Genomic DNA, 18,984 nt, shown 5'->3' on the forward strand with positions numbered 1-18,984 from the left:
CTAAACAAAAGGAAGGCCAAGGCAAATAAAAATTCCTAAGAAAATGCAGTAAATCAATGTCAGTTTATGCAGACTCCCCAAAAGAAAATCCTTTTGCATGCCTATGAAAATAGGTGCACTCTTTCTACGTAATTCAAAAGTTGTCTTCAAAGCGGCTATCTGCCATTGAAGTAGAGAAGGGAAGGATCCGTGATTTATTTTTGTCCCAGCAAATAACTGGATTTTGATTTTAGCTGAATGTGTTGTCCACACCGAAAATGGCCTTTTAGAGAGCAAACACAATGTGTGTTCATGAATATGTAAGATGAGATCAAAATGCTCAGAGATGAGCACAACTGCAGGTATTTATATGCTCGAGGTGGTGGGAATGGCAAAGCAGAGTCGTCGTCCGCCCCCCACCAATATTTCCTTTTCTGATTTTATTTTGTGTAAAATATGCCCTTAAGTCAAGATCATGCAATGTGTCTTACATGGTAACAACTAGATATGTATGTACCTGGAATTATCCACACTCAATTCACTGTTCATTCACAGTTTTAATTCAAGGCTGCTCCATTTTCTCCTGTTTATGTAACTTAGATTTGTAGTTGAATGCATGTACATATATTTTTATTCTTTTTGATCTCAACAGGGTTACTGCATTAAAAATTCTCTTCTGAATAACTAAAGATTTAAGTAACACACACACACACACACACACACACACACACAGTCTGAAGCCCCTTGTCCCAAGGGGGGTCGTGGCAAGCCAGAATCTAACCTGGCAACACAGGGCGGAAGGCTGGAGGGGGAGGGGACATACCCAGGCCGGGACACCAGTCCATCACAAGGCATCCCAAGTGGGACTCAAAGCCCAGACCCACCGGAAAGCAGGCCCTAGCCAAACCTGCCGCGCCACCGCACCCCCCTGTTTTAAGTAACTGTCCGCTAGAAATATTCCTTGTTGCCAGACTGGTTTAAAGCACATTACTGCCAGCTGTAACGGTCAAATGAAATACACAGAGCAAGAGAAAAAATCCTTGGCATAGTAGGAAGACAAACTGTAGAAATTGGCATGTTTTGACAAAAAAAAAAAAAAAAAAACTATCCCTTTGAAACAGATACTCCAAGTCCTTTGTTTGGTCTATATGATAAAATAAATATCAGAGAAACCCCAGGACTTTAATTTCTACTTGAAGCAGTGTTCATTTGTACTGTCTAGCAAATAAAAACTTTCATCAGTAAAATCACAAGTTGCATGGAAAATCTCAAGAGAAGAAGAAAAAAAAAAAAAAAAAAAAAACTGTTCAGACTGAAGCCAAACCAAAAGTATGAAAGGTGAGTTCCCAGTACAAAAATGTATTAGTTCTTGGCATTTTTTTTTCTACTGATGAAAGAAAGAAAATGAGAATACACATCTAAAAAGATGAAGATGAAGATGGATGCTGAAAATGTCTGCTTTTAAGTCTAAACTGCAAACAATGAAGATGAAAAATAAAAAATTCAAAACCAGTATTAGGAATTTAATATCTGTACAGCAACCCCTTTTCAAATACTTAATTTTGTATTATTGACAAGCATCAGCAGGAAAATACTATATTTTACTAAAAATGCTAAATTCTGTAGTCATTTTAAATACTTCTTTCAATTTCAACTATATTAATACTGAAAAAAAGTTATTCTGTATTTTTTTGGAAAGCTTGTAAGATGTACAGGTTACATACAACACTGAAAACCTTTCCCTCTCCCATTTTGACCTGAATTGATATGGCAAACACTTTTCATAAAGTAAGAACTACATGTACTGATATGCATGAAATTCTTTTTGATCTTATTTTTCATTATTCATTTATGTCTACTGCTACTACTATTTGCTAGTGTTGTCCCTCCCTATATTCAACAACATTATTAATGTTTCAAAGAACATACCTCAATGTACAGACCTCTTGCTTCTGTGGATCTGTGACACACATTTGATCTTTTTTCATTAAAATTCATAAATACATTAAGGCCAAGAACAATAAATATAGTAAAAAAAATCTCAAGCACTGAAGGTATTGGGTTTAAAAAAATATTTGCTGAAAACCTTGTGTGGGATATATTCTCCCACCACAGCTCTTAAAAAACCATACCAACTGAATGTTTAGTTTTTAAATGAATACATTTTGATATCACAGATGTGTTTTGTTAAAAAGTCTATAGCTGAAGCAGGGTATGGCCAGAGATTTGGCAGAAGGAGGCCGCTTGGCTCAAAGGTGCACAGGATGGAGATGAGACCTGGGGCGGAGTCAGTTGTTGTCCTCGGTCTGGGCAACACTCTTCTGAAACACCATGGAGGTTCCAGCATGGGCAACTGTTACTGTACTGCTGGGCTTGATCCATGGTAGTGAGAGTAAGGAGGCTCCTGTAGTTGTGGTTGCCGTCATGGTGACCTGGATCATCTGGTCCCGCTGGATCAGGCAAATCAGAGCCTTTAGCCGGTCCAGTGAGGCCCTCGTCTCCTTCTGCTTGCCCAGAAGGCTGCTCTTCATATCCATGCATTTCTGTGCCATAGAAATGAATTTGTGTGTTTTTCTGAAACAGTTCAAATGCAAACTAACTACTTAACATTTAAATTTTCTCAGATTTTAAGTAAGATGCAATTAAAGTTGGCAAGGTTGTAAAAAAATAGATATGAAAAATTGACTGCTAAAAGAGTTGGAGCCAAACAGGTGCAGTAATGTGACCAAAGTTGGGTACTGACCTAGGATGTTGTGGACTACACTTTGTGTGTGAATAGGTTAAAACTAATTTTGTGAATGGCTTAGAGATGTTCATATGATAAAAATTGTTGGTTCACAATACACAGGTAAAGTCACTAAGTGGGGTGGGGGGGACTGCTGTGAACAGCCTGGAATACCGTAAGTGACTCGCTGAGCTTCTGGTCCTGTTGTTCCAGCAGGGCACACTCTTTTTTCAGCTCACTGTTTCTCCTTATCAGCTTCTTCTTTTCCTCCTCTCTCACTGCAAAGCACAAGTCCGTCAAAACAACTGACAGAACCTCTGTACAGCCTTCTCTCCAATGACCCACCACCAAGTGTGTAGATAGAACGTCCCACAAAGTTACTTTTAAATGTGTTTCTTCTTTGAGTTCAACCCACTCACATGAGCAAGAAACTTTTAAATGCATGTATAAAGTACGGTACTGTATGTTTTTTTTAATTACAGTCAAGATGGGGTCTCGCTAAAGGGCAATTACATTAAAAAAAAAAATGTTTAAACTTGTATGATTATGAAAACCAAGTACAGCACAAAGTTTAATAGTCCCTTACCTCTCTTGTGTGTCACGTAAGACTGGACAAAATTCTGTGGCCAGGACAAGTTGTCTTTGTTCAGAACCTAATATGGGGAAAAAAAAAAAAACAATAAATTGGACTTCATACTAATGTTCAAAATCTGTTCAAAAGCATTCTTAATCTTTGGGAAATGGTAAAATTTATTGTTCTGAAACAGATTGTACTAATACTAGTCACGTGGAACCGAGGACGTGGGAACGACTGGACCCAAGTGCAGGATGATGTGTCAGAAACCAAGGGGTCAGGTTAGTTCTCGTTGTCGGGGACGGGCGAAAAGTCAGTCGATCAGCAGTCAGAGTGGGAGCGAAGATCCATGGACGAAGTCCGGAGACGAGGCGAATGGTCAGAAGCCGGGGAACGAAGAAAAGGAACTGGGAACGAAGGCAATTGGGACAAGAACACTAAGGAGTACAGTTGTCTCAATTAGATCCGGCGATTGTGAAAGAGCTGAATGGGTGACCAGCAGCTGGGGCATTATGTAGCCAGTGGAGCAGCCAGGGGCACATCTTGACACGAACATATTCCTTGCCTTCAGGGACGTCGGCCGCACTGGTTTCTGCTATTTGGGCCCTCTGGTGGTCTTGCATGAACTGCCAACGCACGGGAGCCACAAAGAAGGTGTCAGGCAGGATGGTCTTGGATGAGTCTGGGGTCGGGTCCTTGTCGTACAGCCGGGACAGAGCGTCAGCTTTTGTGTTCTTGGAGACAGAGGCAATATGAGAGAGTGAACCAGAACCTGGTAAAGAAAAGAGTCCAATGGGCTTGTCAAAGGTTGAGATGACGGGCTGCCCTCAGGTACTCCCGGTTCTGGTGGTCCATAAAGATCAAGAACAGGTGAATGGCTCCCTCTAACCAGTGTCTCCACTCCTTTAAAGCCAGCTTGATGGCTAGCAATTCCCTGTTACTGATGTTGTAATTGTGCTCAGCAGGCAAAAGCTTATGCGACAGAACCACCCCTACACCCACAGTCGAGGCATCCACCTCGACAACAAAAGGCAGCAACGGATCGGGGCAGTCATAAAACACTGCTTGAGGTTCTGGAATGCCTCAAGGGCTTCTGGCTGCCAGGTGAGCCGGGACTCTTTACCCTTGAGGAGAGAGGTGAGGGGAGCAGCAAGGCTACTAAAACCATGTATATACCGGCGGTAAAAGTTTTCAAATCCCAAAAACTGCTGCAGAGCTTTCATGGAGGTCGGGCAGGGCCAATCTAGCACCGCCTGGACCTTAGCCAGGTCCAACGCTACACCATCTGGACTAAGGATGAAACCGAGAAAAGCCACATGCTCTTGGTGAAAAAGGCATTTCTTACCTTAAATAAGGAGACCGTTGTCTAATAAGTGGCCAACCACCTGTCTCACGTGTGCCACATGCTCGGTCATATAACGCGAGAACACCAGGATGTCGTCAAGGTAAACAAGAACACACTTATTCACTAAATCCCCCAGCACATGATTTACAAAGGCCTGGAATACAGAGGGACCATTAGCTAGACACCGAAAGGCACGACCAGGTATTCACAGTAGCCCAGGATGGTCCTAAATGCTGTCTTCAATTCGTCCCCCTCCCTTATACGGATTACTGTAGATTATATGTGCTGCGCTGGTCTAATTCAGTAAAAACCTGTGCACTGTGGACCTGTTCTAGCACGGCTGTGATTAATGGTAAGGGATGAGGGTATTTTACAGTGATCTCGCTGAGACCTCTGTAGTCAATACAGGGGTGCAGGCCACCATCCTTTTTCCCCACAAAGACAAAGCCTGCCGAGGCTGGTGAGGTAGATGGCCTAATGATACCCAAGGATAGGGCCTCAGTCATATATTCTTCCACGGCTTTCTGCCCTGTTAGGGACAGTGGGTAAACCTGGTCCATTGGATGGGAAGTTCCCACAGATGTTGTGGAGGTAGGGCAGACACGTGTGATTTGCTAAAGGTCTCCGCTGGGTCTGTATATTCCTCTGGCACAGTCAGAGGCTGTGTGAACTCAGGGCTCTCAATCAATGTAACTCAACAGGATAGGGACAGGCAAGAGGAGGCGCACTGCTCTCCCCATGAAATCAACTCCTTAGAACTCCAGGAAAACAAGGTCATGTTTAGCCAGCCAGGTGTACACCAGAATGACTGGCGAGGCAGGAGATGCAATAAGAAAAAAAGAGAGCGTTTCCCTATGGCATGCCCTATTTGGAGCTCAATCCCCTGTGTGCAAGACTCCACCACGCCCTTCCTTAGTGGCTGACCATCAAGTGGGTTAATGCGTAACTTAACGTCACAGCTTCGTGTGGGAATGCCGCATGACCTCGCAAAAGCTATGTCCATGAACCTAGTCGCTGCTCCAGAGTCTATAAACGCACGCTTGACTATATGGTGGGCACTTCCCTCTCAGGACAGAACAATGAGAACAGTGAGTTGTGGGGCTGGAGGAAGGGGGTCACTCACCCAATGGTGGGTACAGGAGGCTCTGGTGGAGGGGTGCTCCAAACAGGTTGCTAGAAAGTGGCTGGAACCACCGCAGTAGAGGCAAAGACCCTTTTGGAGACATCGCTGTCTTTTGGTTGGGGTCAGGTGTCCTTGACCGACCCACAGGGGCCTTGGGGTTTCCCTTGTGGCTGGCTTGGGATATTGCAGATGCTCATGGGCCAGATTGTCCAGGTTGATAGCCTGCTGTATGAAGTGGTTCAAAATACAGTCTTTCCTTCGGGAGATGAGCTGAGGATTTGTTGGTGGAGCAAGGGTGACCTCTGGTGACAATTCAGAGTCTGGCAGTGAAGCTTGCGCCGTCTCAGCTCTCAGATCTGTTTCCAAATGCAACGAACATTGGAATTTCTGCAGAGTGCTTTTTAGGTGTTTGATCTCTCCTGGGTCCAAGTTTAAGGTGGAATCTTCTGTCACGCAGAACCAAGGACATGGGAATAGCTGAACCCAAGTGCAGGATCGTTTGTCAGAAACTGAGGGGTCAGGCAAGTTCTCGTTGCTCGATCGGCAGTTAGAGTGGGAGTGAAGATCCATGGACGTAGTCAGGAGACATGGCAAACGGTTAGAAGCCAGGGAACGAAGAACAGGAACTGGGAGTGGGAGTGGGAGTGGGAGTGGGAGTGGGAGTGGGAGTGGGAGTGGGAGTGGGAGTGGGCTGTGAATGCTAAGGAGGACAGTTATCTCATTGAGATCCCATGAGTGTGATGGAACTGAGGAGGGTGTTTTAAAGCTGAGTGTTCTAATTGTCATGAGGCGCTTGATCGTCTTTAGGTGCTGTTGATTGTGGTGTGGGCGTGGACGTGAAACTACTATTTCCACTAATACTAATACAACATTTTATTATGTCATATGCACTGGTCTGTTGTTGCAGATTGGAGTTACGAATTGTTAAAGGCACAAATATTTCTTGGTTATTAACATATTTGTAATTGCATTTTCTTCACCGTTCAATTTTTAAAAAATTTCTGTCTGTTCCAAAGTGAAAATTATCGGCCTTTCCACTTGCAATCATCAGTTGGGAGCAACATGCACTCAGACAAAAGCCAAAATAAAATAAAAAAAAAGAACACTCAAAGTTATCATCTGTCCTGTATAAATGGGTAAGTAATTGTATGTAGCTGTCACAGATGTAGACTCCTACCCCACAGTTCATGTCTGACATTGTGGAGACCTCAGGAGACATGATGCAAAGTTCACATCTGACATCATTAGTTGTTCAGTGTACAATACAGTGTTAATATGAATCCTTACTGTACCTTGTTAACTTTATTTCCAGAAGTTCAACACCTTACTCCTGTCTTGCTTAGTCTTTACATTAACTACCAGTACTCAAGTGTTTTCATTTAACTCTCCACCCGGGCCCACTGTCAGCACTGGTTTTACAACATGTATGTATGTATGTATGTGTTTATTTCCATGGATGATAGTAACTCAGTATAAAAACCCAAGTTGCCTTGGAAAAAACACACACACACACACACACACACACACACACACACACACTGTCTGAAACCACTTGTCCCAAGGGGGGTCGCAGCAAACCGGAGCCTAACCCGGCAACGCAGGACACAGGGCTGGAGGGGGGGAGGGGACACACCCAGGACAGGATGCCAGTCTGTCGCAAGGCACCCCAAGCAGGACTTGAACTCAAAGACCCAGCAGAGAGCAGGACCTGGTCAAACCCGCTGCACCACCACACCCCCCTTGGAAAAAAGTTTCAGGTAAATAATGGTTAATAACAATACCTTTCAGACTCTGATGATTTGTTTAATTAGCCAACTGCCTAATTGATAGAATCTAATTTTCTTTTCACAAACATTAACGGTTACAAGAGGCCCCTAATTTACAAACACAATAAAAATGGGAAGTTTGTTCCAGTTAAATTCCAGTGGTTGTGATTTGTTTTGTCTGTAACTTTGTGAAAGTGTTTCGAGTTTGTTTTCAGGATAGAAGAACAGATAAGAACCAACTGTACTGTACTGTTCTGGTTAGAAAGGACACAGAGCTTTTTACATTTACATTACATTTATTCATTTAGCAGACAGTTTTCTCCAAAGCGACATGCATCACAGAGAAATACAAATTGTGCATTACATAGGAGAAAGAGAGACATAGTTGCAGACATGTGTAAGAGTAATTTTTGTTTCTTTCCACTTTATAGACAGATGTCCATTGCACTAGTAGGTGCATAAAACTCAGAATAGACTATTCCTGATTACCTTCCTACAAACATTTTTTAAAGGTACACAGACATTTATCTACAATACAAGAATAGTGGCTGTGTAAAGGCTTATCTGGGCATGATCATAAAGTTATGGTGCATGAACATTACACCATACATGAGCCTGAGAGATCATGGGCAAAGTCCAGAAGAGGTGAGTTTTCAGACCCTTCTTAAATGTGGAGAGTTTCAGCAGTTCTGAGTGAGAGGGGGAGGTCATTCCACCACAACAGAGCCAGAACCAAGAACCATTGTGCTTTAGGCCCTTTCGTGTGCAGGACCACCAAGTGGGCAGAACTAGATGAGCGAAGCAGTCTGGTTGGGGTGTACTGGTTGATCAAGTTTTGTAAATATCTAGGAGCAGTTCTGTTGATGCACTTGTAGGCAATAACCAGGGTTTTAAATTTGACAAGAGCAGCTATAGGAAGCCAGTGCAGAGAAAGGAGTAGAGGAGATACATGGGAACGCTTTGGCAAGTCAAACACAACTCATGCAGCAACATTCTGTATCAGCTGCAGAGGTCTGATGGCAGTAGCGGGAAGGCCACACGAGAGAGTTGCAGTAGTCCAGACAGGATGTCACCATGGCCTGGACAAGTAGTTGGGCAGAGTCAGTTGTGAGGTAAGGACAGATCCTGCAGATATTATGCAGGATGTATCTGCAGGTCCAGATTGTGGCTTCACAGTGCTGAGAGAAAGATAGACTTGAGTCAGTCATCACTCCCAAACTCTTAGCCGAGGAGGTAGGCAAAATAAGTGAGTTGTCCAGTTTAATTGATAGATCATGACAAGTGGTCAGGCCAGCTGGGAGGTGAAGAATCTCTGTTTTGGAGAGGTTGAGTTGGAGATCAGACATCCATGCAGAGATGTCTGACAGGCAGGCAGCAATGCGTGTAGAAATGTCTGATGCTCTAGGAGGAAAGGAACGGATGAGCTGGTTATCATCAGCGTGGCAGTGGTATTTGAATCCATGGGAGGCTATGACTGGGCCGAGAGAGGAGGTGTAGATCAAGAAGAGAAGAGGACCCAGTACTGAGCCTTGCGGAACACCAGTTAAGAGAGGCAGAGGAGAAGAACGAGAGCTCTGCCAGACCACTTGACTGGGTCTGTCAGATAGGTAGGACTCAAACCATCTTAGTGTAGTTCCTTTGATCACAAGCTGACTTTACCTAGTGTTAACAAACTAGTGACACACTAGTGAACAGAACAGCAAGCCTTTGCTGTAACTTCTTTTTATAAAGTGGATATGGAGTTCATATAAAATGAAACTGACATCCTTTGGTAGAAAAATTTGATAGCACACAAGTGAAGTTTATGTGGATATGTAGCAAGTATATCCTTTAGGTTAGATAACCACACACTGCTGGTTGTAACAGGAGGGAGTGGTGTCAAAAAGGACCTAAGTGCGGAAGCACTATCCAGCTTTACTGTAAAATGTATTAACAGCATTTGAAAGAAACATTCGGCATTAAATAGCTATGAATGCCCAAAAAATTCAAAGAAATACATTTATCTGATATTTTTTCTCTAAAGTGACTTACAGTGTTAAACTACTTACCACTATTTATCCATTTATACAGCAATTCACACACACACACACACACACACACACACACATCACATCACCTGAACCGCTTATCCCATAGGGGGTCGCGGGGAACCGGAGCCTCCCCGGCAACACAGGGCGTAAGGCTGGAGGGGGAGGGGACACACCCAGGACGGGGCACCAGTCAGCCGCAAGGCACCCCAAGCAGGACTTGAACCCCAGACCCACCGGAGAGCAGGACCTGGTCCAACCCACTGCTCCACAGCGCCCCCCTACAGCAATTCAGTTCAATTCAATTAATGGAGCAATTCACAGTAAATTCTATGCTCAAATATTATTACAGCAATAGGTGAGATTTGAATTATAAGCCACTCTGAGTTTGACATGAAGCTCATGTCCACCTGGCAGCTCAGGCATCACCATTACCCACTGTTCTCATATGTCCCCAAATATTAATTTATCTTTGTTTAACTTTTCTAGAGCTGAGTTCTAACATTTGTGTAATCTCAACTCTCTCGTAGTCAATATTGTGATTAGCAGATGCTTTTCACCACAGTGACACACACATCACCTGAACTGCTTGTCCCATACGGGGTCGCAGGGAGCCCAATCCGGCAACACAGGGTGTAAGACTGGAGGGGAAGGGGACACACCCCGGACGGGACGCCAGTCCGTCACAAGGCACCCCAAGCAGGACTTGAACCCCAGACCCACCTGATAACTTTGCAGAATTTAGTAAAAAGGCATTTTACAGTCACCATTTCATCTGAAACACATCTCAGGACTGTGGGAGGAAACCCACAAGACCATGGGGGCAACACTGCAAACTTCAAACAGACTAGAAAGGGATCAAAGACATATGCAATTTGATGCAATTTGCACAACCCAGGTGTGGTAAAGCACTCGCTACACAAATTGCTCCGCCTCACATCAAATAATATGAATTCTGGCATTTTCATTTCAGTAATATTTCACAGTTTTTTTCAAACAGTATTTACTTGCTATTTACACATTAGCAAAACACAAAGACATTTTTCTTACCACAGTCAATATACTTAACTAGTAAATTGGAAGCAAGTTCCCAAATTACAATCAGAGTCATAATTCAATAAAACTATCAAACTTACATAAACATGTTATCAGTTTTACCATTATTTATAAATGTAAATAATGTTGGGGCAAAACACAAACAAAAAACTGACTGGTCAAGAATAAATGATATTGACTGAAATCCACAGAGGACAGGTGACAGTAAGGAGCTATTGCTACTTGTCTTTTGAGGCTGCAGAGTAGAAATGATTTTTAAGAATAGAAAATTATATACATATACACACACACACACACACACACTGTCTGAACCACTTGTCCCCTACAGGGTCGCAGGGAGCAGGAGCCTAACCCAGCAACATAGGGCATAAGGCTGGAGGGGGAAGGGACACACCCAGGACAGGACGCCAGTCCATTGCAAGGCACCCCAAGTGGGACTCGAACCCCAGACCCACCGGAGAGCAGGACCTGGTTCAACCCACTGCTGCCACACCCCCCTCGAGAGCAAATTAAAAAAAGTTAAATGTTGAAAATTCTTAAGTAACAAAAAAGGGTATAGAAATGTAGCAAACATTTTTTTTCCCTTTACAAATGTACTTTAGCCACAGTAAAAAGAATCAATGCTAAAAATTCTGAAAAGGACTACTTTTCAAGAAATTTACTTAAGCGAAAGTAACAATTTTTTAATTTACTCCAGTACTACCCCACATCTGGCAGTAAGTAACTGACAAATTCCTAGGTCAGTGATTCTTATGTAAGAAACACATTAAAATAACTGCCATCTCCATGATACAGGATACTGAATCTCAATCTTCACAAACTAATGCCTGCTTTACCCAAGGTCCTACCTTCTTTTGGCATTTGGGGCACATCCAGGAACCCTTAGGGGGCACTTTGAGTGCAGGATGGAGGCAGTCAAGATGGTAGGTGCGTGGACATTTATGGCAGGACAGCAGCTCTCCATCTTCTTTGCACACAACACAGCGTTCATCATGCTCCAGTTCGTCCTGTCACATGGAGTGCACAGCATGGTCACTGTTATGCCATACAGTCCTGTCACTCCATACGGCACTGTCACAACACATGGTGCACTGTAGCCCCCTGCTTCACTCCAAGCCCACATACACAAGTAGCGCTGCTGACAGAAACAGCCAAATGGGCAGGCTCAAGGTTCAATGAGCATTGGAGTCTAGTATAAGCGCACCGGTATGATTTAATAACATGTAGACATAGTGTAACAGCAATGCAAATGTATCACTAGCAGTGTTTTCTAGCCCCCTGCCTTAGTTGGCATTTAGTGTTAGTTGGTTTCAGCTATCATGTTATAGCATATAATCAAAATAGTTTGTATCCTTAAATATGCAAGCTATGAGCTGCTTATGAATGACAATCGACAACTGCCACCTGCCAATGGGAAGATGATTAAGCAGTCAAATTAAATGTAGAGGGTTAGTTTCCCTGAAACTACACAATTTTGATCACAACTAATTCATCCCATGGGGATTCATCTCATCTGAATTTTACCCAACCAATTGGGCAGTTCAAAGACTGAATTTGCAGATGTATATGTTTGCCTCAGTTCTGGAAGGCACCTTTCAAGATGAGAGGGAAAGCATCAACTTCTATGTTCACAATTCTGTGCCACTGATGTTATGAAAAGGCCTGTCTGCCTCCTTACAGTGCCTCCAAGACCTGAGCATTTTCTACACCCATGGTGAAGAACTTCAGATTCCCCAATAAAAGAGACCTTTATCAAAAGTAGCTGTGGCTGCAACTAGAGGAAAATAAAATTTGCAATGAAAGGGCAGAAATACAAAATTATTTATTTCATTTACACAAAGAACAGTAGATATTTTATGATATTTAAGCATTCTTACTGAAATGGCTATAAGCTAAAAATGAATCCTGGGAGCAAGACAGCAGGTGGCAGTTAGTGAAATGAACATGAAAAGGAAAGGAGCCATAGAGCGTACTCTAGTACAGTCTGCATTAAATTTACACTTAAAAGTAATAGTAAGGAATGCCAAATACAACAAAAACATATTTTCCAATTTTCCATGTTTTTATCCTAAATGTGTCATATATTTTCTCCCATGCTGGTCAGAAAGAATGCAGTTATTTAATAACTGTAAATATTAGGCAATACATAAATGTGAAATTTGAATAGGTTTTTTTTTCCAAGTGTATAAACTTTAATAAGTAGTTTTACATATAATAAACAGTGTGACATATATTGTTTCATATATTTAATGAATTAATTTATATTAACAAATATTTCATACATTAACCAATGATTTTGTTGTGTTTTTTTTTTTTTAAATTAAATGCTCAAAAATGTATCATTCCACAATATTTTCTTCAAAATTGGGTGGCAAGGTGGCACAGTGAGTACCACTGCTGTCTCATTGCCTGGGTGACACTAGAGGATGTGGGCTTGATCCCCAATTAGTCTGTGTGGAGATTGCACTTTCTCCCCATGCCTGCGTAGGCCCCTCTGGGTGCTCTGTTTTTCTCCCACAGTCCAAAGACATGCTGTTCAGGTGGATTGGTGACTCTAAAAGTCACCAACAGTATGTGTGTGTGTGTGAGAGAGAGTAATAAGGAGAAAGTGTGTTTCACTGATGTATGCCAGACTGACTCATTGTAAGTAGTGTATCTACCATTGTAAGTCATTCTGGATGAATAAGGTGTGGGCTGATAGTATTCACTGGAAATTTCTTTGGAAAAAAGGGTCTGCTAAATGAATAAATGTAAATGTAAAATATACTGTTAATTTATAACCATTTGGATAAGGCACAAGAATAAAAATGCAGACCTACAATCACTGTGGAATACCACCTAAATCTAATACTACATTGTTAAGTTTTCCCATCTAACTCTGACACACAACTGTGTTGTTATGATTCGCACACACACAAATGCACACACAATCACTGTCAGGCTAAAGACAAGTTACATACCTTCCAGCACAAATCCTCAGTATCTAGCATGTGAATAGGGAGCAGAAAATATGTTAGTAGCTTGCTACACATTCATACAGCCAAATCTGCTGTAGGGTTAGAGGGAAAGTCATCAGCTGCCTCGTGTACCTACAAAAGCTGCAGCATTAGTGCAGAGTACCAGTTCTGGTTTGCAATTTGCAACCAAAGCATTACAGGCCCCCTCACTTGCCTCAGTTTATAACTACTGCACCTCAGTTATTTATTTTATTACTTCATTCAAATATATCATTGCCAAATATTAATCCAGTTTGCGCAATTTTGCACATCTGTTGCAGTATTTCGCCCAACAGACTTGACAATTCATCTAAAGACTTTTTTGTGCAGAGGACTAGAAATGCTCAGCATAGCCAATATCAGATGCGTATAACAGTCAATCTGCTATTCAGCTATGATGTACCAATAAGATTACATACTTAAGGATAAAATACTTCACCTCTTGTTGACAGGAAGAGTGGGTTATTCAGGTAATTAGATGTATGTCGCTTGCGCTGAAAAAAAGAAAAAAACAACAGAAAGGTGGCATCAACAATCCCTTCTGGAGTGAAACAACTCCTAGGAGGCACTCACATACACGTCCATCATATTACACTGAGAAAGAATAACTTTTACAATCCACTGCACCCAGAATTCACCTCAGGTTCAAACTGGCCACTGTATGCTGGGTTGGCAGTGCTTCGTCTCTTCCTCTCCTGCCTTTTGCTCTGGATTTCTGCAATGTCACATGATTACAAGGCTCGATCATGGTGATGTTAAAAGCCATTGAAGCTCTTCAACCAGTCATTGGAACAGTAACAACACAAATTTTTAAGCAAATTACTCTCATACTGCACAAATAATTGAAAAGTGTATAGCCCCCTCAGGCGTGCATTGGTAAATTTCTGTGTCACACTAGCCATGTGAGGCAAGCATAAAGTGAACACAAATTGGCCTATGTTTCCTTGAGTTGGTAAAATGGCTGTAGTTCTCTTTTCCATGGTTTTTCATAGCAAAACCTATGGTCAGCAAGGGGCTTGTGGATGCTGTTGAAATCAGGTAAATAGCATTGTACTTTACTCACGTAATGCCACCGAAAAATGGATGAAAACATTTTTGTTTAACCTCTTTTTCCAATATAGCAACAATGTCTTTGTTATTTGTTAACTGGTTATAACTTGTTAACTTAGAATTGTTTCTTAATCTAGAATGCCCAGGAGGGGTGGGTAGCCACTGGCCCTTGGTCCCCCAGAGGTTTTTTTTAATCCCTCGATTTTCAGTTTGGAGTTTTTGTTCCTTTCCTCCGTGGCCAGTAGGCATATTTATAGCTCTATATAAGTACTGTATTATTATAGTTAATAGTCAACTGTCTTCTTTGTTTCCTATCTGATGTATTTGTTTTTTCTTGCCTTATGCCTGTGTTAAAGCATTCTGTGTCACTGTGTGAGAAGAGCACTCTATAAAAATAAAATGAATTGAACTGAACTGAATTTCAGCAAATATTATATAGAAAATACCAGTAAGGAAGAAATAAGCTGGGAAGGACCACGGATTTTGTCCCTATGGATACAGCACTCACCTTCTAAATGATCTGTGGTGACAAGGCCAAGAGCAACCATGAAGGCAATTTTCTGTAAGGAGGGGAGTGACACTAGTTAGACACTGAATACTGAGGAAAAATGATACTAGGCAAAGCTCTTGGAGAGGTCTGACATAATATAGGAGTATAGGACTCCAGGAGGTATCCTGTGATGAGCTAACTACAAACAGCTTTATTTAACCTTAATCAAGTCATGGAGAAGGACTACTGTCAACACCTCTGTAGTTGATTCACCTCAGTCTCCCAAACATATTGCTTGCTTCGGGTGGTGGAGCCATACAAGAGCATTCAGCAGGTCGCTGAGAGTTCATTGTGATAGGGAATCAGATTGATTACATTCAAGACAGGTTCTGAATATTCAGGTTTGCTTTGTTAAACCATACATTCCATTTACTTAATACAGGTAATATTATTAGTGTTCTAACAGATGCCACAGTTTTTCTTCACAATTATAAATTAAGATCAACATTAAAAATTTGAGGGAAAATACAATCAGTTGCCTCATATTGAAAAATGCAGGCATCATAAAGAGGGCACTTTGCTGCAAAATACCAGGTTGGGAGAAAGTTGAGAAAAGATCTGCTAGTTGTAGTTAAGTGGATGACTGGATCTGATTTCACAGACCTTGTGAAATCACATTAAACTTTTCTTTTAGTATACTCTGATTTATCAAATAAACCCCTTTTTTACTTTTTTTACTGTAGTTTTACTTATAAAATTATATACTAGAGTGAAGGTTATTTAATGACAAAGGTTGACATTTACATGTCCTGTACATCTTCAAAAAGCATTGCTGATTTGTCTCTCTTTGTAAGCCTAACAAGTCAAAGAAAGCAAGGGTAGTTGCTACTCAAAGAAAGTAGTCAAAGAAAATAATCTACCAGCAAGGAGTAAATGTACCTGACTCACCTCCACTTCTTCTTTTTTCTTCTCAACTGGAAGGGCAGGGGGAGTCATGGGCTCCTTGGTGGGGCCTTCTGCCAGCGGGCCTGGTGACTTCTGTGGGCTGCCAGTGGCCTGGGGCTGGATTATTATCACCTGGAGAAAACAGTACCACATTACAGGCAGCCAGAGTCTCCAATAGAAAATTATATGTATATATATATATGTGTAGCCTTAGTTACACAGTTGAAAAATAATGTAAATGATATATCACATACTTGTGTATTAAGCACACACACACATTTTCTGAACCACTTGTCCCAAACAGGGTCGCAGGGAGCCGGAGCCTACCCGGCAACACAGGGCGTAAGGCTGGAGGGGGACGGAGCACACCCAGGATGGGACGCCAGTCCATCGCAAGGCACCCCAAGCGGGACTTGAACCCCAGACCCACTGGAGAGCAGGACCTGGTCCAACCCACTGCGCCCCCCTAGATTATATATATATATATATATATAATATATATATATATCGATAAGAGATCAACTACTTCTGCTTGGAGAAGTAGACAGAGAGGATGAAAAGGTATTTGCCCCTTTCCAATTTTCTCTATTTTTGCTACTTCATGACATTTTGTTCAGTTCTTGAGCCTGAGACAGAAAAGATTACATCAGTATTAACTACTTTCTTTGGTGTGTCAATGCTGTGCTTATCTTATTAAAAATTATGTTAACTGTATGTGTTAAATTAATGTATCACTCAGGCCTGGAAGAAATACATTGAAATTGTGTCAATCTTCTTGACTACACTGACTGCAAGTCTGTTCAAAACTGCCTAATGAGAAGTCTACAGAAACAGTTGTTGTAAACTAAGACACCCAATGAGATTGTCTAGTGGGTACAGTAGTTTCCGTAAAAGGGAACTAACAATTTAGTATAGAAGCTTTACATTTAAGGGACCACAATGCAAATACTGAAATGAAAAGACAAACTAAATTAGAAAATCAGAGTAAGCCTTGAGTAAATCGACCAATGTCAACTATGAATGCTGGCTTGGCACTGACCTTGTTGTCAGTGCTGAACAACAGCGGCTGCACCTTAACAGCCTCACTGGCAGCAGAAATGATAGCATAGGCTACACCTCCACCACTGATAGCAGTGGAGACAGCAGGGGGTTGGGCCATGCTAACGGAAGTGGCCTGACCATTATGCAGCTCCACGGGGCCAGTAGTGTTGTTAGTGGTAGGCAGGGCTGACCCCTGACTCTTGGCACTGACTGCAGCTGGGGTTTTCTCTAGCTTGGTTAGCTTGCCGGAAACCTGTTCCTGGCCAGGAATGTGGGGAAGGCTGTCTGGGATCAATGTCTTTGGCCTAACCTAGGGATGGAGAAAAAGATGACACCACTGCAACAGCACACAGACAGGCAGAAGGCACTTTCATGGTAAAAGGCACAGTCATTTAACCTGAACTTCTAAGTACTTATACAGTAGTCCAGTAAAGACCTGTATAGTAGTCCCCTGTTTAAAAACTTGAGACTAAAAGTTGGTTCATCAAGAGAAAAAGTTTACAAATGGATTTGACATGGAGTGGGCCAGGGTTTCATCATCAGTTCTATGGCTGCTACTCATCACACGCAAAATCACATGCAAAAATGATAGCATTGGAGAAAATGACTGCCAACAGCTCTGTTGGCAAAATGCAAGTACAACCTGGATGAGACACATCAGTTTTTTTTTTTTTATTTTTAAAAACATTTTTTTATAATATTTGTAACAAAAAATTATTTCCACCTTTTAGTTTACTTTTCATTCATTCATTCTTAATTGTACTAATGCAGTGTGTAGCATGGAAAGGAAGGAGATAATAGATGGAGGTAATCTGAATCATGGAAGAAATATTGTGTAAAGAAATAAAGTTGACATGATCACTGTCTGTGTCTTTCACTCACATGTTTGATGTTACATGATCTTCATTTTATCACAAGATTAAGACTTAAATTACACTAGTGTAAGGGTACTCACATTGTAAGGACTGCTTAAATTATTTAAACAACTGAGTTAACAGTTACCTGTTCGTAATTAATTTCTACAAGTTAATATTAAGGGGTAGCAGAGAATGTAGTGGCTAGAGCCAATGCCTTGCAATCAAAGGACTCAGGTTTGAATCTTGCTCCTGCTGTAGTACCCTTGAACAAAGTACTTACCCTGAATTGTCCCAGTAAACACTGTCTGGCTGTATAAATAGGTAAATAATTTTAAGTATATTAAGTATAAGAATTTAAATAGTATAAGTATTATAATTTGCTTTTAAGAAAAGTATCAGCTAAATGATAAATCTATGATTTGTTACTGGCTGAGTGTCTATGTGGGTAAAAGGAAATATATCATTTATTTTGCATAAACATATAAATTAACTGCTAGTGTTCATTGTTTCTAGAGTAATTTAAAGGTCAATGCACCAGTAATAACCCAGGCAAAAGTGATGTAGTGCTGAATAATAAGCTGCTTACATTATAAAGGATGTACTGTATAGTCTTCATGAGTCAATGGAGTAGTTTTTCATTCTATGATACCCCACTAGATAAGGGATTAGTGTACTTTATTTTAAAAACCACTGCTTTTGGAAAGAATATGAATATGTCATTTGGATCCAGGACAAACTGCCAATGTCATATAGTGGTATCATAAAAAGGTTTAAGGCTAATTGAGACATTGAGTGCAAAGATAACAGATGTTTCAACATATATACCAAAATATGGCCACCACTACTACTAGATTATCTCCATAAACATTTAATTGACATGCTGGAGGGAGTGAAGAATGCGTGAGATGAAGATCCAGACAGGCCTGAGTAAGTGGAAATGGAGGTGTGAAATTATTACAGTGAGAAGGAAAGGAAGAGGAGGTGACTACTATAAGATTACCATGATGAAC

General features: G+C 41.4%; 1 protein-coding gene across 1 annotated transcript in view; it reads right to left on the reverse strand.

Moving 5' to 3' along the window:
- Positions 1-1,724: 1,724 nt before the first annotated feature.
- Positions 1,725-18,984, reverse strand: part of LOC108936508 (PHD finger protein 21B-like) — a 164,920-nt gene continuing 147,660 nt past the window's right edge. Inside the window, exons 4-13 of the mRNA XM_018755894.2 lie at positions 17,116-17,427; positions 16,080-16,208; positions 15,150-15,201; positions 14,230-14,306; positions 14,031-14,085; positions 13,556-13,578; positions 11,444-11,602; positions 3,291-3,357; positions 2,879-2,982; positions 1,725-2,522 (exon numbers count right to left, since the gene is read on the reverse strand). Of these exons, the coding sequence (XP_018611410.2) occupies positions 2,268-2,522; positions 2,879-2,982; positions 3,291-3,357; positions 11,444-11,602; positions 13,556-13,578; positions 14,031-14,085; positions 14,230-14,306; positions 15,150-15,201; positions 16,080-16,208; positions 17,116-17,427 (1,233 nt within the window). The 3' untranslated portion in view covers positions 1,725-2,267. The remainder of the gene's footprint in view (positions 2,523-2,878; positions 2,983-3,290; positions 3,358-11,443; positions 11,603-13,555; positions 13,579-14,030; positions 14,086-14,229; positions 14,307-15,149; positions 15,202-16,079; positions 16,209-17,115; positions 17,428-18,984) is intronic.

The sequence above is a fragment of the Scleropages formosus genome, chromosome 24, assembly GCF_900964775.1.
Source record: "Scleropages formosus chromosome 24, fSclFor1.1, whole genome shotgun sequence".
NCBI lineage: Eukaryota > Metazoa > Chordata > Actinopteri > Osteoglossiformes > Osteoglossidae > Scleropages > Scleropages formosus.